General features: G+C 43.1%; 1 protein-coding gene across 1 annotated transcript; it reads left to right on the top strand.

The window, feature by feature from the left end:
- The first annotated feature begins 360 nt into the window (after positions 1–360).
- TRIM36 (tripartite motif containing 36) lies at positions 361–19,649 on the top strand. Its single transcript, XM_076362020.1, has 10 exons — positions 361–411; positions 1,443–1,677; positions 9,316–9,659; positions 12,873–13,019; positions 14,120–14,215; positions 15,146–15,399; positions 16,031–16,155; positions 16,699–16,992; positions 17,294–17,591; positions 19,114–19,649. The coding sequence occupies exons 1-10, from the start codon at positions 385–387 to the stop codon at positions 19,466–19,468; spliced, it is 2,175 nt and encodes a 724-aa protein (XP_076218135.1). The 5' UTR covers positions 361–384; the 3' UTR covers positions 19,469–19,649.
- The last annotated feature ends 2,859 nt before the right edge of the window (positions 19,650–22,508 follow it).

Raw genomic sequence — 22,508 nt, 5'->3', positions numbered from 1 at the left:
AAGCCCGTTTCCCCCCGGGACCGGCGAGGCGCGGGCCGGCGGCGGGGACGGCCCCGCCCGGGAGGCCGGCCCGGGGGCGGCGGCTGGACAGCTCCGGCGGGACCGGCGCCGCGCTGCCCCCTGCCGGCCGCGCTGCCCCCTGCCGGCCGCGCTGCCGCCGCCGCTGCCGCTGCGGGCGTGGCCGCCCCCGCGCCGCGCCGCGCCGCCGGTGCCCGGTGCCGCGCCCGCTCGCCATTGTGCGCTGGGCGCCGCCGTTGGCCCCGCCCGGCGGGCGGCACCCCTCCCCCGCCCCTCGGCGGGCCGCCTCCCTCCCGTCGGGCCGGACGTCGCGCCGCCGGGCTGGCAGCCGCTGCGGCGGAGCCTGCGGGCGGAGGGGGCGCGGGGATGGAGGGCGATCGGCTGGAGAGCCCGGTGAGCGCGGGGGGAGCCGGGGGACGCGGCCGCCGGGTCTGGGTTTGTGGTCCCCTCCGCTGTTGCGCCTTGTGCTTCGGGGGAAGGGGGACGGTGTTTGCTCCCCCCCCCCCCCCCCGTGTACGCCGGCAGCCTCGTCCCTGCCCGGCTGGGAGCGGCACCGGCGGCAGCCCCGCGGTGCAGGGGCGGCGGGCAGGGCTGGCGCGGAGGTCTTCAGACGGGGCTGGGTGCGCGCTGGGGAAACGCTGCCGGCGGCACAGAAATAAAACCGTCTGATCTCCTGGCGGGCTGAACGGTGAAAACCCAAGAGGGGGTGAGCGGGCGCTGGGCAGGCGGTGTCTGCGCTCGCCACTTGATGCTTCGCGGGGGTTTCGCTTGCCGTGGGCTTTCCCAGCAGATACTCCGGCCTCGGAGCGCGGTGCCAGATGGCTGTGGGGTCATTAAATCACTGAAGAGCTGCACAGATCCACGGGCTGCTCTTTGTGCGGTAAATAAATAAATAAATAAATAATGCTCCTGACTCGGACTATTAGCCTAATGAAGTCAGGGCAGTTTCGGTCCTTACACGTGAATTACAGGGCAGGAAAGCCTGTTGTTTAACCAGTCTGACACTTAATTTCTTTTTTCTCCCCTCGAAAAGCAAGCGAGCAAACCGAGTTAAACGTATAGATTCCTATTGTTAAGAAGTATGGTTGCTTTCGTTTCGCTAGGTCCTTAAGTGGAATTAAGACTACTCCCCTCCTCTCCTTTCCTCCCCTGCAATGCAGACATGACCTAAGGATGAACTGAGTTTGCCTAGTGGCAGTGTTCATTTCAGTTGAAATGAATGTTGTCAGTGCTTTCATAAATGTTAATTGAGATTTGTTCGCAGCGTTAACCAGAGGAGTGCCTCAAACCAGCTAAAACTGTGTGCAACGATTATTCTACAGAGCTGGGGTTTGGTGACATACAGACATACAGCTGTGCAGTTAAGTCTTGCTGGCTCATGTTTTCTGCGCTCACACTTGTCTTTCCCTCTTTCTGTCATGAAGGTTACCATTAAGGGTATTGAAAGAGAGCTCATCTGCCCAGCATGCAAGGAGTTATTTACCCATCCACTGATCCTTCCTTGCCAGCACAATGTCTGTCACAAATGTGTGAAAGAAATACTCTTTGCATTTGAAGACTCTTTTGCTGATGGAGGCTCTGAATCCTCTAATCCGAGTAGCCCTCGAATTAAAATCTCTTCTTCCAGCATGGACAGAATTGACAGGATTAGTAGATCAGGTACGTATCAGAATTTTTGCGCGTTTTCCTAATTTTATGTATTTGACTGACTTGAGCTGAATGGTATCTGCATTGGTAAAACGTCTTCCCAGTACTCCTGATGCAGTTAAAGAGGTGACTTGGGGATAGTGCAAGTCTTGTTCATTCTGCGACGAGAAAAATGGGAATATTGTTAAAGATGATGCACTTTATTTCATATATAATAGATTTGTCTTTGTGGCATCCCGTAAATCTTTGTAACCATTGTGTTTGCTTATTCCTGTATTTCATTTACATTGAGATGCAATAGCCTCGTGTTCAATAGTGTCGAGATGTAGATTTCAGCAATTTTATTGCCTGTCAGTAGTACTGTTGAGGTGGTTCTCTCAGGTTTTGGCCAGCCTAAATTCAGTAGTTCCAACTTCCTTCTGAGCCTCTGCAGACTTTGCAAATGATAGTTTTGTCCTACCCATTTCATTATGCTTACAATAAATCGTTTTCCATAGATGATGATCATTGTACCGTGCCGAATTGGGGGACAGATGACTGTAAGAAGACTGTGCTAACAGCCTCTTTCAGTGTGGTCTGCTTGAAGCTTTAAGGAGCACTTAGCTGTAGGACTCCTCATGCTCTTTGTGATATCACACTAGAAAGATTCTTACAGCTATCTGTGTAATCCACAGATGAGTTGATCTGTTTTTACACAGATACATCGAAAGTACTTTGTGCATGTTATACTTCTTGAAAGAAACCTCATCTTGGCTTTTAAGCTTCCTTCTGACATAATTGTCCACTTTAAAAAGCACTGTCTGCCGTGCTCTTGGAAGAGTCACCCACAAGACAAACCCTAAAGCTGTATCTGGCATTTCATATGTTATTAACATTAATCCTCCCCTTCCCAGTTTTCAAAGTACAAATGTTTTATTTTACCCGCTTCTTTTCAACAACTCCTGAGTTGTTAGTACTGCTACTCTTTCAAATCAGTTTGATAAAGGAGCTGTAGCTTGGCTGGTTGAGGCTTACGTGATTTGAGGGAGTCCTCAAACCAAATGGCTAGTTATCTTCATTACAGTCCTGTTTTCTTGTTATGGGGTGCACAGCCCCACCGTCACTGCTTAGCTCTACGTACATACACTTCAGCTGCTTTCTAAGCCCTCTCTAGCTGCAGTGTTACGTGAAATTTGAATGCAGAGAGTCCGCTAGGGACTGCTTTCTCCCAAACCCAAGTCTATTCCCTCTTTTCCTCAGTAAGTATAATGTTCTGGCATGGCATTGCATGCATGGACTGAAGTGGTCACTGGTTTCCACTGCAGCTGTCCGCTTTATGTTTTTACAACCCGGACATCAGAGCGCCAGGTTGGGTGCCTAGGGAGTGGTGGACGCACCATGGGCGACCTGACCTCCCCCTGTGAAAACTGTGGCTTGTGAAGTGTGGGAGTATCGGACAGGCAGCGCGAGGGGAGCAGCCCTCCCACGCTGCCTTCAGCAGCGTAAGTGAGGAGGTAATCCTTTATCTCCCATCAAAAGCTGTCCTCCAGCTTGCTCTCCGTCGGGCAGTAGAAACAGTGATCTAGCATGATGCGGCCCACGCATGGTGCCGTGGCACAGTCCGCCCTGTGCAGGGAGGAGGCAGAGCTCCCTTGGGAACCTGACATTTAATTACAACTAGATTTGCAGGGTTCAGTTCACAGTGCCGTCATAGTTGTTGGCTGCCCTTCTCGCAAGGTTTAGCGTTACTGCTTCGTGATGCCCTTAACGACAGGGCAAGAAAGACCCGTTCTTGGTACTCCTGCCCCCCTGAGATACATGCACACAAGTTGTTGCAGGGGTTGTAATCTTTAAATCTGCAGTAGTCTGCCACCATCCCAGCAAACTGATGGGAAGTTATGTGTGTTATCTCCTCATCTGACGTGCTAGTAGAGGGAGGTGAATGCTTTCCTGAAGACTTCATACCTGTTTGATGAGTAGCAAGATAGTGTTGAGACTTGGAAATAATGCGCTTCCGCCCCTTCCCCCCAAAGAGCGTTGGGTAGAGGCACATCACAAGGAAATTACCATCTCAGACAGTTCAAATTTGCAAAATGAAAAGCATATGGAAATGGGAGCTTTAAAGAATACATTTGGACATTCAGGTTGTACTGTCTTTGGTTCTAATATTACAGGCGTTACAGCTCCATTGCTATGTGGGGTGTGAGATTTGCTCTCAGACGTTTGGTATCAGTAATGTTCAACCAGCTCGCAACTTAAATTTGTACAATTCTCGTCCTGCATCTGAAGTACCTATACTGTGCATTGCCTTGCCTAATTCGTTTTGTGGTCCTTAGGGGAATTTCTAATAAAACAGCTCCATAAGAGTGAAAACATACAAGAAAACATGCAAAGTGGGGCCTCATGTGTATAACAAAAAAACCACTAGAATTTCTGGTAGGCTTGTGCAGGGCATGTCACTGTCAAGACATTATTGTTATATTTGAAAATCTGTATAACACCTTCCTCCCACTGTGGGTTTTTTCTTTTTCTTTTTTTCACTTAAGGAATCCTTGCTATCTCCATGAGGGGTATCATCTATTTAAAATGATTTTGGCATTTAAATTCTTGAGGTGCCAGAAGGAACTGGTGCATGTTCTATATTTGTTGTGCACACAGAGCTTGCATTTACAAATACAATTTATCTTAATGTAAAAAGGCCGGAACTGGTAGAACTCTTAATTTTTCACTTGAAATGGAGTATGTGTGCTTCTTAAAATCTAATGTGTTGGTTTAAAAAAACCCCACTGTTTATGTTGTCTATAAAATAATTTTTGATTAAGAAAAATTATGTTGCATATAAAATGAAAATAAAGGATATTTATTATTGCTAATCCATATCTGTAATGTTAGTGTAATTACAATGTTGGTGTAATTAGAGTAAAGCATGTAATGTCGTTATGTTGACACTTGTGCAGCACTGATGGACAATGCAGAAACTGAATGTTTGAAATATCTCTCCCTGTGCCTCCCCACCCCCCAAATCTCTTCTTTCTCCCTTTTTCTGTTCTGTTTAAATACTACAGTTGTTTCATGTGCTGGGAAATTAAACATTCTTGCCTTTCAGCCCTGCAGTAGTTTAACAGCCACAGGAGAGAAAACAGTTGATGCTTTTCATTTGAACCATTGTAAACCAATGGTATATCTCGTTTTTTGATTTCTAAACAGCTTTCTGTTCATTGTTCGCAGCCTCACAGAGGAGGTCTTTTGGGTGGAGAGGTAGAAATACTTCACTTCTTGTATTGGCTAGAGATAGTCTAGCATTTAGATCTCGAGTTAAATATTGTTGGTTAGCATATAGCTTTTTGTCAGTGGTCAAGTCCACAAAATGGCTTTTGCAGTGAGCAAAGGTACAGCAAAGGACTTCTATAAGGAAAGCTTTTCATTCTGTTTAACACTGACTTAAAGGTCAACTGGACTGGAATTCAGTTAAGGGTTGGATTATATTTTTTTTTTTCTTGTGTGTATGCCTGACTGAACATACATTGATGGGTGCAAAAATGCACGTTCTCTCTTCCCTTTAAAACAAAAACCTAACAGTTGCCCCCCCTCACTCCACGCTTTCTAATTTTCAAGAGTTCACATGCTCAAGTTTCAGTAAAACTGCTGTCTTACTGGTAGTGAAGTGTAATTACTAGATTGATCTTTGTAACATTTAGAGGTCATGGTTGGCCATTGCTTTTAAATGGAAGGTAATACCGGTTCTTCATTGTATCTGAGCGCTCTTAATTTGATAAAGAAGCAGATTGAAATTTACACCATGTTAATCTGAGTAGGTAAGTCTGGATCTGACAATTTAGCACAGCACATGAATGTATAAGGAAAACCAAGTATTTTAAATCGATACACTTGTGATGTTTGGCATGCCTAGTGACACAGCCAGGCTGAAGGATAGCCAGTGCCTCTGTTTTAAGTACATCTAATTTCCAAAACACAGCTAGTCTGAGCATCTCAGCCACTCTGTGGGCTTGTTAACATAAATATTGCTGTTTTTGATGTGATGCTTTGTGAAAAACAGAAAAAAAACCCCAAAGCTCCATGTTGCCATAAAATTGGCAGGCACATGAGCAATCCATAGAAATATTGTGTCCTTCAAGAAAGACACAAACTGAGCTAAACACAAATCTGAATTTCACACTCAGTGGAGGACAAAGCAGCTAATCGGAAGGGGAAGTTTAAATTGCCTCAGTTGAAGACTGAAAGTGTCATAAAACAAAGATACCATAGGACACCGTCAGAACTCTCAGAAAGCTGTCCTTATCTGCTCTTTTTGCAGAAAGCACCCTTGATTTGGGGAGGATTAAAGTATCTGAAAATAACATTTTGCAGCTACTGACTTCTTACACCTTTTTTTTTCTTTTCTTTCTTCCTAAAAATCCGTCCAAAAGCATTAACTGAGTTTGGGGGGTGGCAATATACTTTTTTTTTTTTTTTTTTTAAAAACTTTATGAGAATCCAGTTGACTTTTAAAATCTTTATTTTTTTAAACTCTCACACATTTAACCTCCATGTCTTCCATAACCATAGAATTCTGGTGATACTGTTTACTTGGAAAACACAATTTTATCTTTAAGATGTCTTATCCCTTTGCAAACCATCAGCTGGAGGTTGGGCTTTTCAACATTTTAAGTGTTGGTACCTCTCCTTGGGAAGAGAACAGTTAAACATTGTCTTTAAAAGACATACTTAAGATTGCTCTTTGACTTGAGTCTTTGCAATCTGTATCCTATTATTTGTGAGTTTGGAGTCTGAGCACGAGCATATGTTGTGCAAATTTTTTAGTTATTGATTGAGCTATTCGTTGCAAGTGGAGCGGTCTGTTTACAAACCACAGTGGGAAATTTCTTGTGATGATTCCTAATATTTCACAAAATACATACTTGTTTGTTGTAAACTGGATTGGCAAAGTGTAAAAGAGAATACGGGGAGAACCTAAGTTTCTCTGAGCCGCACATCTAATAAGACTACAAAATCCATGGTTTTTGCTGCTCTGTTTTTTTGTGTGGGTTTTTTTTTTTTTATATAAGCAGAATTCAGTTTTAGCAAACTGAACACAAGACAGGTAGGAAAGATAATGCCCCAAGTAATTTATCACTTCATCAATGCTTTCTTTTTAAAATACGAGTGTAGAAATCCTATAAGCAGAAGGCAGACTGATTCTTATTGCATGTTAATTTTTTAACAATCGCTAGGCAAAAAGAGAATGTTTCCATACTTTAAGTATTGAAGTGGCAGAGCATGCTAAGAATCTTAGCAAGTAAACTTCCGGGGTTTAAAACAGGAAAAAAATACAACCCTAGGCTCTTAGAGTGCTGTCCATGAAAAGGGATGAGACATCTGAAGGTGCGCAGGACTTCCTTGATACCGGATTGCTTTCCGTAAGCAGAGTGTCACCAGTCTTCACAGAGCATGGCTCGTGATGACGGTCTCGTTTCGGTCCACCATGGGCAGAATGAAAGGCCTCCATTGGGATGCAGCTGAACTCACCTTTGAGTTAAACAAACACCCCTTCCACATTTGAGCCGCTTGGGCCAGACTTCAAAAGCATGCTACCAGATACGAATTTCAGATTGTATTTTTAAACTTGACCACTGCACCATGTTTTTTTTTCTTGTTACCTTGCTTTGTCATTGCTTGCTCTCTGCTGTAGCGTACTGCTTGTAGGCGGTCCCTGTACATACGACACTGTATCATTATTTTCTTAGTTTTAGCAAATGTAAGTACTCCACATCCCTTTCTGTAGCTGTTGACTGCATGGCACTGCATGTGAAATCATCTTTTTGTTTAGGCCATTGTAGAAGTCTGTGTAGAAGATCTCTCCGTGTTCCTGTGTGGAACTTGGAGCATACATTGGAAATACAGTTTGCGTTTCACTGCTGTTGCTGTGCCTTGCATGTGTGTGTTGCTGTGTATGCCAAGTTAGAGGTGTACTGCAGGACGTGCAGTTTGGGTAATTAATTCACTTCAAGTCAGTACTAAAAAAAATTAAAAAAAAAAAAAAATTCTCTGCTTCCCTTAGCCAGAGAGTTGTATACCGGTGCTTTGTGTCACCCATACTGTTCTGTAAATGCAGTCTAGTTGTTCTGCTCAGAACGTACAGAAAGGCATGAGACCAGCTGAGTTTGAGACTGCCAGCTTGTACACACTCATGCTCTGGTTGTGGCTTCTTAGCTGACAGTCATGCATAACTACCATGGGGCACATTTCAAAGATGTTTAAAGGAACTAGTTCCTTATGGAAGTGTTTGGTTTTTTTAAAGAGACTGGAAAGGTCATGGTAGGAAGGGAGGTTTTGGATTGTTGGGTGAAGCAGCCACAGTAGAGCGGCACAAGGCAAGTGTCTTTTGGATAGCGTCAAAGGACACTTCAAAAAGAAAGGAAGCATCAGCATTTCTGATGGGAAGATACTGACTAAATACAGATGAGAACAAATTTCTCTTTCTGAAGAAGAACCAATTTCAGCACTAAGAATTCGGCTTTAAGTCATACCTCCATTTACAAATTCGTTAGTTATACCAACATGCAGTCCTCTCAAAGGGATCTTAAAACCACGCTTCCGCTACAGAGGATGGTTTTTTGTTTCTTTGTAAGGGGAAGCTGAGAGGATACATGTTAAGCCTAAACACTGCCTGCTTCAGAAATACATAAAGACTGCTTTTTGACAGTTGTGCCCTGTGGGTTCATGAGTGAGATGTGGGGATGCACTCCCTGTTTGATAGCCTCAAGAACGTTACCCTGTAAATAGCTTTTGGGTCTGTGTGAGCCATCCCCTTGAACGGGTCCAAAGGCTCCTTAGGCTTGTGGCTTTACTTGAGCCCTTGATCACTTCATTTTGGAGAGAAGGGGAAATTTGCGTGTAGCTGTTTGGTAGGAGTACAGCTTCTCTGCTGTCCCCTTTTGAAATGAAAAGAGAGAGACGTACCCTGTGTAGCTGTGCAGATCTGTGGTTCCCCAGTTCAGGGTAGAGGAATCTTGCAGACATAACCATGTCAGCATGCCCTTCGGTGTGCGGGGCTTGCTTAGCAGCCCTCCTTTATCAAGGCTGTTCAGCAAGGGCCAAGTCAGCCTCTGCATATTTTGACTAAATGATTTGGCTGAGATTTCATACTGGTAATATCTAGTTCTCTTGGTTTCATCTTTATTTTTTTATGATGCCTCTTGGGATGAGCCAGATAAGTTTGACTCAGCCAAAGGAAACTTCAGGGAGCTTGAAGTTGGCTATATTTGTCTGGGAATAACTAGTCTCGCTGTGGGAATAAGCATCTTTCACTTCAGTATGTTACGAAGCTGTTGCTTTCTATATGGGCAGTCAGTTAGCCTAAAACCAACTGGTTTCCGGAAGGTTTTGTGTTTAGTGTTTCGAAAGGCTGCAGCTTGAGTGCATCCAAAACTAGATGAAGAAAATAGGATTCGAACAGCTAAATTCATATTAATATAGAATTAAGTTTTAGAGTAGTAGTTTGTAATGTCCCCTGGACTCAGACTTGTCATGGCAAATGTATTCTCTTTGGCTTGGCAGACTACATATGAATTGGTATATGATGTGCTACGATGGTTTGGAATTGGTTCATAAATTTCTGTGCTTCTCCCTTTAAAATATAAATCTTTTCTGTTTATGCTCTTCCTAAATCAGGATTTGGTGTCTACACAGGCAGAAAACGCAATTCACTGACTCCTAGATCAAGTCTATTTCCTTGTCCGGGTTGCCAGCGGGATATTGATCTTGGAGAACGTGGCATCAATGGCTTATTTCGCAACTTTACTTTGGAAACCATTGTGGAAAGATACAGGCAGGCAGCCAGGGCAGCCATTGCTATTATGTGCGATTTCTGCAAACCTCCACCTCAAGAGTCCACAAAGAGCTGCATGGACTGCAGTGCAAGCTATTGCAATGAATGTTTCAAAATACACCATCCGTGGGGAACGGTGAAAGCCCAGCATGAGTATGTAGGACCAACCACGAACTTCAGACCCAAGGTAAGTATATCTTATCTTACAGAATTTGGGTTGCAGCATTCGCATGTAGCTTCAGACATATCTGTGCAACAGTAGTTGCTTTTTAGGACTGTTGTTGCTTTATTGACTATTGCTGTTATTTATTGAGTGAACTATAAGCTTTTGTTCTTGTTGATGCTGAAGTGGTTGTCATTGAAGAGGACATTAAGAATGTATTTGAAGGGGATTGTATAAGGATTTTTTACTTTGGGGAATGGATTGTGTTATTTGTGATTTGGGTCTTTTTTTTTTTTTTTTTTTTTTTTGTAAGACTTAATGATCTTAAACATCTAGAATGGCAGTGCTTTTCTCTAGAAGTTGGGTCAAGGAGGATGCCTGTGTGTGGTAAACTCAAAAAACCCAACACAACTGACCTCCCCCCAGCCCCCTTAGGGCAGGTTGCCTTTGGATGTTTTGTGCCTGAACTTGATCCATCACAAAGCACCTTCTTTCTCTCCTCCTTCCTTGCATCTAGCAATAGCAAATGGTGGAGTTCACGTCTCTGTTGTTATTACACTGTATTATTTTTTTAGCTATAGCAGAAGAGAAAAATGTAATGGCAAGTTTTCTACCTTATGCGCTGCTGCTGCATTCAGACAAAACAGAGTGAGTGCAAAGTGCCATTACCTTTGTTTCTCCTGCTAAGCATGCTGCAGAACATGGCAGTGTCTTAATGAATTTCAGTGACACCACGGGAGGAATTGTCACAGCTGCCGTCTCTCTAACAAAGGACCATAATCGGTCTTAATGCCCCAGCACTTGCTGCATCCCTGCGGCTGGTGACCTTGCTGGGAGGTCCAACAGATGTTGGAAATGTTGATGTTCAAGGAGACCTGATTAATTTTGATTAAATTAAGTAGATTTGAATAATACGCAATGCATAAGAAGCTTTTGGCTGGTGGTGTACCCTCTTTCTGAGGCTGGAAAAATGAGCCTCAAAAGTTAGCAAGCTGGCAGATAGTGAACATCCAGAAGTCCACTTAGTGCCATTTTTCTTGAGTCTAACACATTCATTCCGGTTAAGAACAAGCATGTGCGATGTGCTTTAAAATGTGCTAGCACACAGCTATCTTTGTGAAATGTCCTTTTATTGGATAAACGAGTAAGGTAAAAGTTTGCATGCTGTCTTCCAGCTCTTGGTCTAAAATGCTGTGCAGCTCCTTAAAAACTTTGCTTCTATGGTATCTAAACCCTCACTGCTGCAACGTCGCTACTTAAAAATGCCAAAAGCATCTTGTGATCCTTGTGTACTCTTAAAGGTACCATGTGTTGTTATACTAGATGCAGACCGAATTTGGGTTTAGAAGTCAGTAGTTGAATTCTACTGAAGCAGAGCAAAAGGCGGTGAAGTGGTTTAGATCATCCTGACCTTGATGTATCAAGCGTGTGCATGTGTGTGGGATTTAGCTTTTTTAAATTATATGTGAAGACAGATGTACTGTTTAAAAAAAGAAAAAAAAAAGAGAAAAACATAGTGTAGCTAAATCAACTATAGATACATCTACTTTGTAGAAAAACTTCGCAACAACAGTAAACTGATCTTTACTGTGCTATTATAGACACTTTTTTGAGGACTGTTTGAGCTTAATATAAAGAAAGTGCATTTTTCATTGCACTGCATTGTTAAGACCTGAACCGAATGCATGCAGTATTTGCTGGTCTCCTAAACAATGTTCCCAGTCATCACTTTAATTTACAACCAGACTGGAGAGCACGTTGTAATGTGTGTGGTGGGGATGGGAAAAGCACATACTGGGCTGATTGTTCTTGAATTTTGAGACAACTAGACAAGGTAATCAGCTGACCTCTTCCATCTCTAGTTTGCAGGCTGCAATTCTTGCTTATACGAGATGAATAAAAATACGTAGTTTCTGTTAGGTGTGACAATGCACTTCTGTGGAAAAATTACTTCCACAGACTAACAGCATGACTGCAGTTTTTGGAGATGTCTGCCTGCACAACTGATTTTCCTGAAAGTTTTTTTTGTTTTGATTTGGTTTGTTGTTTTTTTTAATCCAGCAGTTAATGACAAAGGGATAGGTTATCGCATATTCTGCTTAATGACAGTCTTATGTACCAAGACGCTAGTGAGACTGGTGTCTTTGGCCTTTTCACTGTAGCCTAAGATAACATTTGGGGCTTGAGAGTGGGTTTCAGAGATGTGTGTCCATATTTATGCTACTCACAATTTTCTATTTTTGCGCCCTTTCCTGTCCTTTTGTGTGTGTGTGTGTGTGTGTTAAAAGATGATACTTTTAAAGCTTGACTATTGGCACTGCTGTCTTGTTCTTCTCCTTGACATGAAACTGAAAAGCTTTCTCAAGAGCTCTTCTCTGGTAACATGGAGTAGACGGACACAAATGTTGTCTTTCAGCGCTCTGGAATGAGGCAAAGGATTTTTGGTTTTTAAGACCACCACTTCCCCCCTCCCCCCTCTTTAGATGGTTTTATCTGTTGCTTGAGCTTGGAGTTGAGCAGCACTTTTTTTTCCTCTTCAAGCAGTTATTTCAACATGTTCGGTTTTTGAAAGATGATTTTTAGCAAATGCCAGCTTTTTCACATGCTCTTTAAGCTGATACTGGAATTAGCGCTCAGCGTGAACAACTTGTAATTGGAGTCAGACAGAAAAAATTGAAACACTGGAGTCTTTTGTCTTTAAACTGACACTGACTGGTGGTGGTGGCTGCATTTTGTTTGTTGCTCCAAGAGCTATGTGGCTGATCCGAGTCTAGCTTAGACTTAAATCATTACAGTATTATGTCAACTCTTGCTTTAAGAAACAGTTCATAGCCATTTCAAGAGAGAGCTGAGATGCTGGCATGGACACGGTTAAATTTAACAGAGTGGGTGTGTTATGTATTGAATTTACAGTTCTGAACTGGAGAGTAGGGAGCTTGAGGCATGCAAACAACTTCAGGGATTAGCAAAACAGTTGATTGCAGTTTGGAGGGATGTGATGTGTACACAGACATTTCTACAGGTTTACTCACTGTAAATCTCATGAAACTGTGTGGTCATCTGGTGGCTTTCACTGGCATGGAAGGTGGAAAGGTGGAAGATAAACTGTATATATAAAATCCACTGATGGAATCAGACGCTGCTGTGGGATGATTGAGTGTTCTGATGGTTTGTTGAGCGCCTCAGTTTTTGGAAGTACATCTGCATTCTCTTTGCTCTCTTTTTTTTTTTTTTCAGATTTTGTTGTGTCCAGAACATGAAATGGAGAGGGTAAACATGTACTGTGAAATCTGCAGAAGGCCTGTTTGTCATCTTTGTAAACTGGGTGGATGTCATGCAAACCATAGAGTAACAACCATGAGCACTGCCTACAAAACGCTTAAGGTAAAAGTAAATATTGTTGGAGCTGGCCTTAGGAAGCAGAAGAGTACTGAGCTTCTGGTGTAAGGGCAAACTCCCTCTGGCAGGAAGCCAGGGGGTGTGTGTAGAGGACACTGAACTTAGTCATGAGGCATGCTGTTGTGCAACATCTGTTAATGTATATATTAGTGTGACATAGCGCATGTCTGAGAAACTAAACTATATTTTCTATGAGGCTTGAAACATAACCCCTTAAAAGTGCTTCCACCTTAATTTAGGCAACTCTACAGCAGTACTGACCAATGCAGAAGGTTTAAGCAGTTAATACTTTACAGTCTAGCTTTTACCCCTGGATGTTCCGATAAGTGTCCTTGTGGCTTGCGTTAGCTGATACTTTAGAAGCACTCCTGAAAAATCTGCATCTGAAGTATCTGTTGTGACCTTGTATGTTTCTGAAGTTGCATAGCTGTTAATTCCTTAAGCACAGTACAACACCGAAGACTTGCAAACATTGCTTTGTTATTAAAGAATGATGGCTGCTACCTCCTCTTCTTCCTTTTCTTCCTCTCTTCCTCACAGAGGGGAAAAAAACCACCACCAACAACAAAAAAAGACCAGCCCAGCCCAGCCTGCCTTGTGCTCTTTGGCCTCCTCGCCTGTTTGCAAGATTTTCCTGTACAGCTGTTAACTCTTGCAACTAAGGAAGTGCAGAGACACTCATAAGTTCATGCTTTGAACCACTCATTTTTCTAGCAAATCTTACTACAAATGAGTTAATAACTAACAAGGCTTTTCTGTAAGTTTCAGTAACATCCTGAAGCCTCGTGTTCCTAGCCTAGGAGAGGGTGACTCCTGTGGCTGGGGAGGAATGAGCCAGCTGAGGCTGTTACCTCTTGTCCTTAGAGGCTGTGCCCCCAGTCCTGCTTACAGCAGTGGCCTGATGCCCCTGTACAGTCATTGCAGATCACCGAGCAGTTCTCCACGGGGTTGCTGTTCGTAACTAGTGGCAGGCTGTTGTCCTTGTAACTAGATAAACTGAGCACTAGCTGGATGACCTGCCTGCGCTGGCTGTCAGTTTGGGTGGGATACCCTTATTCTGCCAGCTTGCTGTTTTATTTTAACAGGAGAAGCTTTCAAAAGATATTGAGTACCTCATCAGTAAGGAGAGCCAGGTAAAAGCTCACATCACACAGCTGGATCTGCTGCTGAAAGAAACAGAGGTAAGAGTGGCTTGCGGGTTGTCTGCAGATGGCCCTTGCAGGGACTCGAACTGTTTTCAGTGAAGCGTTTCAAATCCTTTCATTTTTTTCAGTTAGCCAGTAAAACAATTTCTGTACAGTTTGTGTTAGGCCTGAATAGCACACGGTAAGACCTAGTCCTGACAGCGTGGGAAATTTGGGCAACATACAGAGGGAAGTTAAGTTTTGGGTGCTGCTGTAAATTTAATTGAAATAAAGCTTATTTGATACCTTAACCAAAGAGAGGTGGGTTAGACTTACAGCTCTTGTGTATTAATGGTGCTGCACAACGTACGCTGTCTGTTTACCTTGAGGATGTTGCAGTAAAGTCAGAATTAAGGGCAAAATCTCCCTGCAGAAGGCTCTGAGCTGGCGGCATGCTCACATACAAGCTGAAAAACGTGATGACAGAAATTGCAGGAGCTCCTGGCCCTGCCTGTATCTTGATACGGACTGTCTCCATGCTTTGTAGTTCCTTTCATCCAGGGCACTACTCAGAGATGGCACTACGGTTCTGAGAGCATATGCGAGAAACTGTGCTGGACCCCTGGTTCAGGGTGATTGGGGAAGATGGAAGAGCATCTAGTGCTTGGGCATGAAGACTTCAAAGACTGACCTGCTTTTATAGTGCTTTTCCATGGGTTGTTTGGACAAATGCCCTGCATAACTCAAGACATAATCAGAGGAATACTTTTCTGCTCTTCATTCTCTGTGTTAAGATGGTAAACGCTTACTAGCTTGGGTGCACTGTTGATCATATTTTCAGTGCTGAAGAGTATAACAAAGCTCATTAGTCTTGTCTGTCAAACTGATGACTAGATTGCTCTGATGTCTTCAACAACCTTAAGTATGTTTCTGTACACAGCCACAGTGCAGTGGAATCTGTCTAAAATGTCTTTTCATCCTTCCTAGTGCAACAGTGAAAGAGCTAAAGAAGAAGCATCTCACAGTTTTGAGAAATTATATCATGTCCTGGAAGAGAAGAAATCTGCAGCTCTTAGGGCAATTGAAGCTTCTAAGAATTTAAGGCTGGAAAAATTGCAAATGCAAGCAGAAGAATATCAAGGGCTCCTGGAAAATAATGGCCTTGTAGGATATGCTCAAGAAGTGCTTAAAGAAACTGATCCGTCTTGTTTTGTTCAAACAGCAAAACAACTTCATGTCAGGTATCTTAATTATCTTCTGTTTGAGGTACAGGTACTGTTCCAGAATGTCTGTTCAGTCATATTCTTTTGACACCTGAGAGCAAAGTACTGAATGCAGTACCTTGTATTGCAGAGGCTCAGAGATGGTCCCGGTACCATTCAGTAGAAATTACTACGTTACAGTGTGTGTTAGGAAACAGCACGCAGGAGGGACTCTGTCCTTCGACAACGCCTAGCCTTGTTCAGTAGGACTGCAGTGGAAGGGTAGCCCATTCAGCTCACTGACACATTCCTTTGCTCAGAGATTGTATCGAGTATTTGCAAGTTAATCTAACAGGTCTCTTCTGGCTTTGAACTCTTTGATCTTAATAGTTGTTCTCCATTAGCGCTTCACACCTATTTTGTTCTTTTAACATAATGCCCCAAATTGTGAAAATGCTCTGCCAGCTGAACTTTATCTTTACAGTGATGTACAAAAGGCCTTTAAATTTTGCATTTGAATTCTGTCTAGAGAGACAGAAATTCCTGGGAGACAGCAGTAAGTATGTGAAAACTTTTTTTAAAGCAAAAACTAGCATTTTTACTTTAAGGAATGCACACATGTGAATTCCCTCTTCTCTCTTCTGCCATCCCTCTGCTTCTGTGCTTTCAGAATCCAAAAAGCTACTGAGTCCCTGAAAAGCTTCAGGCCAGCAGCTGAAACTACTTTTGAAGACTTTGTGGTGGACATAGCCAAGCAAGAAGAGATCCTTGGTGACTTGTCCTTCCATTCCAATGGTAAATTGCGAGAGCATCAGGTCTTTCTTGAGTTGTGGCTTTAAGGGCTTCTCTGGAAAGAGGCAAAACTTAGGGCTGCAGCTGCAGAACTCAGTCTTGTGACTTGCATTGTCCCTTCTGTCTCTGTGATCTACAGGCATTACCTGGCAGCAATGCTAGCTTCAGCTTTGATAAAGAAGCTAAGATGCCATTGCATTCAGTACCAATTTACATTGGCTTCCAAAATTTTGTAGTTAAGTAATACTAGGTCTTCCTAGAAGCTTTTTGTTGCATGACAGAAAGAATAGATTTTTATACATTTTTTAGCTGCTAGCAAAAATAAATAACACAACTTTCAAAGTAAAAACAGAAAGTAAGGGATTGATTTAAGTGCATGAACAGAACCATCCTCATCTGCACTCTTTAACTGAGTGAGTCAGATTTCCCCCCCCACACACACAGACACTGTGCTATAGCCACTCAACAAAGGGCTTGTATGGTTAATTCTAAAACAACGTGTATCTAAATTTGAGTTTTTTTTCTCCTGAATCTCTGGCATTCCAGGTCTAGAAATACCAGAAATCAATGAAGAGCAGAGCAGAATGTACAACAAAGCTCTGATCAGTTGGGAATGCCCTGGGAAGACAGACTCGGCTGATACCTATGTTCTTGAGTATCATAAACTTAATAGAGGAGAGGAGAGTGCGACATGGCAGGAGATCGAAGTTTGCAGCAAGAACAAAGTAATATCTGATCTTGATGATGACAGCAGCTATGCCTTTAGAGTTCGAGGATATAAAGGGTCCATCTGTAGCCCTTGGAGCCGAGAAGTTATTTTGCGTACGCCTCCAGCGCCAGGTATTGGGTTTTCTTATGTCCACAAGGTGCTGGATCTGTGTCTGTCGGTGTTTAAGAGCTGTTGGTGGTTTCCAGTAGCTCCCAGACTCCTACTATACTGTTACTGGTTGCATAAATGTTTAGAAGCACTGTTAAATAGGTTAAGTAGGTAGCATACTGAGACTGTGTTAGCTTGCATGACGTTCCTGGTAGCCTTTAAAAGGGAGAAATTCTAATGCCAGTGTGAGTTAAAATGTAGTTTATAAGCACAGACAGTCAAATACTTAACTAAGAAGAACTTTTTTGGGATACTGTTTTTCAGTTTTCAGTTTTCTTTTTGATGACAAATGTGGGTACAACAGTGAACATCTCCTGCTGAACCCAAGAAGAACCTCTGTGGAAAGTAGGGCTGGATTTCCTCTACTGCTGGGATCTGAGCGCATGCAGGTCGGATGCTACACAACCCTGGATTACATCATTGGTGACACTGGGATTGCCAAAGGGAAGCACTTCTGGGCTTTTCAGGTGGAAGCCTATTCATACCTAGTGAAAGTGGGAGTTGTTTCTAGCAACAAGATACAGAAATTGTTCCATAATACCCATGATGTGACCAGCCCAAGGTAAGTTGCAGACTCTTGCTTAAGACATGTTTTATATAAGAGGATGGCTTTTTAAAAAATAAATTAAGAGCGAGTCTGGTCTCAATTAGTAAACAAGGTGAACCTAACCAGTGGAAAGTGGCTTTAAGGATATGGTGTAAGCAGGTTGTCCTGTTCATCCCCTACTATTAGTAGAAATATGTTCTAATTATCCAGAGTCCTATTTTCTTTCTTTTTGGGAAAGAAATCAGGTTCCTATAGATGTCAAGATATGCCAGTTAAAGCAAGAAGATAAAAAGAAAAAAGCATCAGTTGCAAGATTGAAGCAATGGGTAATTGTCAGTAGTAAGACTCTGCCTTAATTCCTTTAGCATACTAGGTTTGGCAGCCATTCAGAGGTACAATGTTCGCTGTGCATATCTGTGTATCTTTGCTGTAGCTTGCATCACGGTGGATTCCAAGTCACTGGCTTATCCCAGGCTATACGCTTGCATACGGTACTGGAGTGCTACTGAACACAAGCCAAAGTACAGTGGAAACCAGCAAAAAGATTTCCAGCTCTCAATTACAGTTGTAGTAAGCCTGGATGTGTCTAGGAACTGCAGGCTGGGAGGCTATCTGCTGGGGACTCTTAACTTTTTTCAGGAATCTAACAAATGTATTGGCTTCCTCCTGTATAACATACTGAAAGTGTAAAAATGCCAATGTCTTGAGCTGCTTGAAGTCAGATGGGGCCTTTTTGCAAAGTGAGAAATTAGATCCTGATTTCCTGATTTCTTTTTCCTTATTCACACAAATATCTGGAAAACTTTAGCTGACACACATCCAACCTTCCCTCAAACCCCCCAAAAACGCAAACCTAGCTAGGGATTGTCTGCACAGAAGAATGTGTGCTTCTCCAGTCTGTCTTCATCTGGGGACAGAAGTAGGGGGAAAAGCATGTAGACTGAACAAATCTGGGTACAAACTTTCCCCAGTAACCAGCTGGAAAACGGGTTCAGGGAAGCCTCCAGGGAGAGCACTTTTAAAAAAAAAAAAAACAACCCACCAAAAACTTAAACCACTACTTTTTGTGTTGTGAATTTTAAAGACAATGTAATACAGCAGCAGCATGGAAGACTCATAGGACAACAGTAATGTTAAATGTATTTACTGGTGTCATTTAACATCACATAAATAAACATATCTTGTCATATGACATTAGTCATATTTGCTAAATTACTTCTCAAGTTAACTAATTTACTATACCTGTAGGTTCATTAATGATTGCCTAGCGTGAGTACATTTAGATACATCCGCTCCTTAGTAAAGCCTTCTGTGGTCTTGTCATTAGTGTTTAGCTGTTATTAATTGTTTGAAGTGGCCCAACTGAGTGTTCTCCACCTACTAAATGCATCTTCCCTCTTGGCTTAGGTGTATTTTTATCGCACAAGGTTTTGCGGGTGATCATGTGGTGTTACCTTACAAAAATGTTCTCTCTAGTGCACATCACTGATCCCACTTCAGAATTTGACAAAAGAAAATGGTTGTTCTTCTGTTCTAGATACGAACAAGACAGTGGTCATGACAGTGGGAGTGAAGATGCCTTCTTTGACTCGTCACAGCCTTTCACACTGGTCACTTTAGGCATGAAGAAGTTCTTCATCCCCACGACTCCTGCTGCCCCCAAGGATCCAGCGAGCAGAATCCTTCCCCTGCCGTCATGCTTGGGCATCTGCCTTGACTGTGACAAAGGCAAGGTGGGGTTTTACGACGCAGGCCGTATGAAATGCCTTTATGAGTGCGAGGTGGACTGCTCTGGCATAATGTACCCAGCATTTGCCTTAATGGGTGGCGCAGCAGTTCATCTTGAGGAAGCTGTCACAGCAAAGTACGGGGAATACCACGATGACATCTAGTGCAGTAATCTCTTCCCACTGCTGTTCTGAGATGTAAGATGAGAGCAGAAGAATTCTACCTTAATCTTCAGTCCTGATTAATTACATTCTACCTATGTGTTGCTCAAAAGTCTCTGGGCCATGCTTTTTTAAACAAACGGTCCAGACACTTCCCACACCAGTGGTAAATGTTCTTCCAGGAGCTATCCTGCCTTTCTTGTGATCTGTGCGATGCTGTTCTCCACAGACTTTCTTCCCAGGGGGAAACAGGGAAGAAGTTTGACTAGCAACCAAAATTACTCTTCAGGGGTAGAAGTCTGCCTTTTATGTAACTTGAATCCTTACATAGTCAGTTTTGCATTTAATGAAGTCAAAGCTGACAGCGTGTGATTGCCATTCTCCTTCTAAGAAATCTGCCTGAATGCCTCTGAGGGGTCAAATGCTTTCCAGTTAACCCCTGAGCACCAGTGGTTGGGCCTTTCAGCACGAAATAACACTTGTAAAAATATAATATAAAGCAGGGAGGAATCAGAACTGCAGCTGAACGTTTAGGTTGTATTGGGAAAGAGGAGGGTAAACTAGAATCTGATTGCATGTCATATACGTTTAATGTGACTGTAAGCTAAAACTAATTCTGGCACCTGGTGTCGTATAGTTGGTGGCATAATGGTAAGTTTCTTTACTCTCCCAGGCTTTTACTATAGGCTATATAAAATATATAAAGTGCAATTCGACCTTAAACATCAGACTTTAGAGTCCAAAATCGGAAGTGTTTGCATGTGTGAGTAATAGTACCTGGTATTTAGGCAAAAGCAAATGAGTTATTGACATGAATAATAATATGTGAACTTTAAAAACCCAGGTATTTCTTTTAATACTTGTTTCTATAAGTTAATTTTTTTATCTAGTAGCAGCTTGTTTTTTTAGTAAGAATGTTAAAAATGCACTGATTAAGTTTTGAGACCCAATTTCTGCCTTAAAGGATGTGTCCCCTCAAATATCTGTTCCTTTCATGTTAAAAACTGTATCACATAGTAGTTTTTCATAGTATCACAGAATCACAGAATGGTTTGGGTTGAAAGGGAAAGATCATCTAGTCCAAACCCCCTGCCATGGGCAGGGACATCTTTTACTAGATCAGGTTGCTCAAAGCTCTGTCGAACCTGACCTTGAACACTTCCAGGGATGGGACATCCACAGCTCTGGGCAACCTGTTCCAGGGTCTCACCATCCTCATCGTTAGAAATTTCTTCCTTATATCTAATCTAAATCTACCCTCTTTCAGTTTAAAACCGTTGCACCTTGTCCTGTCACTACAGGCCCTGGTAAAAAGTCTCTCTCCATCTTTCTTTTAAGCCCTTTTTGTATATTGAAAGGCCGCAATGAAGTCTCCGCAGAGCCTTCTCTTCTCCAGGCTGAGCAACACCAACTCTCTCAGCCTTTCTCCACGGGAGAGGTGTTCCAGCACTCTGACTATTTTTGTGGCCCTCCTCTGGACCCGCTCTGTGCTGGGGGTCCCAGAGCTGGATGCAGTACTCCAGGTTGTGTATCATGAGAGCAGAGTGGGAGAATCACCTCTCTTGCCCTGCTGGCCACCTTTCTTTTTATGCAGCCCAGGATACTATTGGCTTTCTGGGTTGCAAGCGCACACTGCTGGTTCATGTCCAATTTTTCATCCACCAGGATCCCCAAGTCCTTCTCTGCAGGGCTGCTCTCAATCCCCCAGTCTGTATGGATACTGGGGATTGCCTGGACCCAGGTGCAGGACCTTGCACTTGGCCTTGGTGAACCTCATGAGGTTCACATAGGCCCACTCCTCAAGCCTGTCAAGGTCCCTCTGGATGGCATCCTTTCCCTCTAGCGAATGAACTGCTCAGCTTGGTGTCATCTGCAAACTTGCTGAGGGTGCACTCAATCCCACTGTCTATGATGTTAATGAAGATATTAAATAATATTGATGCCAGTACAGACCCTTGAGGGACACCACTCGTTACTTGTTTCCACTTGGACATTGAGCCATTGACTGTAACTCTTTGGACCTGGTCATCCAGCCAATTTCTTACCCATTGAACAGTCCATCCATCAAACCCCTCTCTCTCCAATTTAGAGGTAAGAATGTTGTGGGGGATCATATCAAAGGCCTTACAGAAGTCCAGGTATATGACATCTGTAGCTCTTCCCTTGTCCATTGATGCAGTCACTCCATCACAGAAGGCCACTAGGTGAGTCAGGCATGATTTGCCCTTGGTGAACCCATGTTGGCTGTCTCTAATCACCTCCCTGTCTTCCATATGTTTCGACATATCTTCCAGGAGGATCTGTTGCATGATCTTACTGCGTGCGGAGGTGAACTGCATCTGTTTATAGAAATCTACGTAAAAAAACATTTGGGTACTTGCACTGTTAACTTGTGTTGTGGAAAAATAAGGATCTAAAGTGAAGGATGTTTCTAATACATACTTGGTGCTTTGTAATTTGGGGATATGCTTTCTAATTTGGGGATAGTGTTGCGTCTTGATGAATGTGTGTGAAGTATGCTTACTAAGTACATGTATACAGCTGTAGAGCTATGAAATGGGACCTGAAAATCACGGTACGCTTAAATGAATGTAGGTCATAACGCAGAACTTTTGTGTGCTTTACTGTCTGAACTGTCGTACTGATCTGACCTGGAGTCCACCTCTCCCAGTGTCCTCTCTCCTGAGCCTCCGTCTGGTGACCACCGTCAGAAGAAATTGGCAGAAATGGTAATTGGCAGAAATGTCATCTGCGCCAAGGTGTGCATGACAGCCCTTTCAGGGCTAGAAAGGCCCAGCAAGGGCAACCTCTTGCCTGGGTCTCACCCGCAAATGTTTCTGCCTTAGTAAGGCTGTGTGGAAGTATGTTCCACAGCTTCATTGTGTGCTTGCGCGAGAAATGCTTTGATGTCCCAGGCAGCAGGTGTGAAGCAGTGGGTCTCTTCTGGAACCTTCTCCTGCAGGAGAAATGGCAAATTGTCCCTCGCTAGTAATCCTTTAGGTAATTTCTTTTCGTAATAGATGGTTGACATAGCCTTTCTTTT

The sequence above is a fragment of the Aptenodytes patagonicus genome, chromosome Z, assembly GCF_965638725.1.
Source record: "Aptenodytes patagonicus chromosome Z, bAptPat1.pri.cur, whole genome shotgun sequence".
Taxonomy (NCBI): domain Eukaryota; kingdom Metazoa; phylum Chordata; class Aves; order Sphenisciformes; family Spheniscidae; genus Aptenodytes; species Aptenodytes patagonicus.
This window is presented reverse-complemented; position numbering and strand designations above follow the sequence as displayed.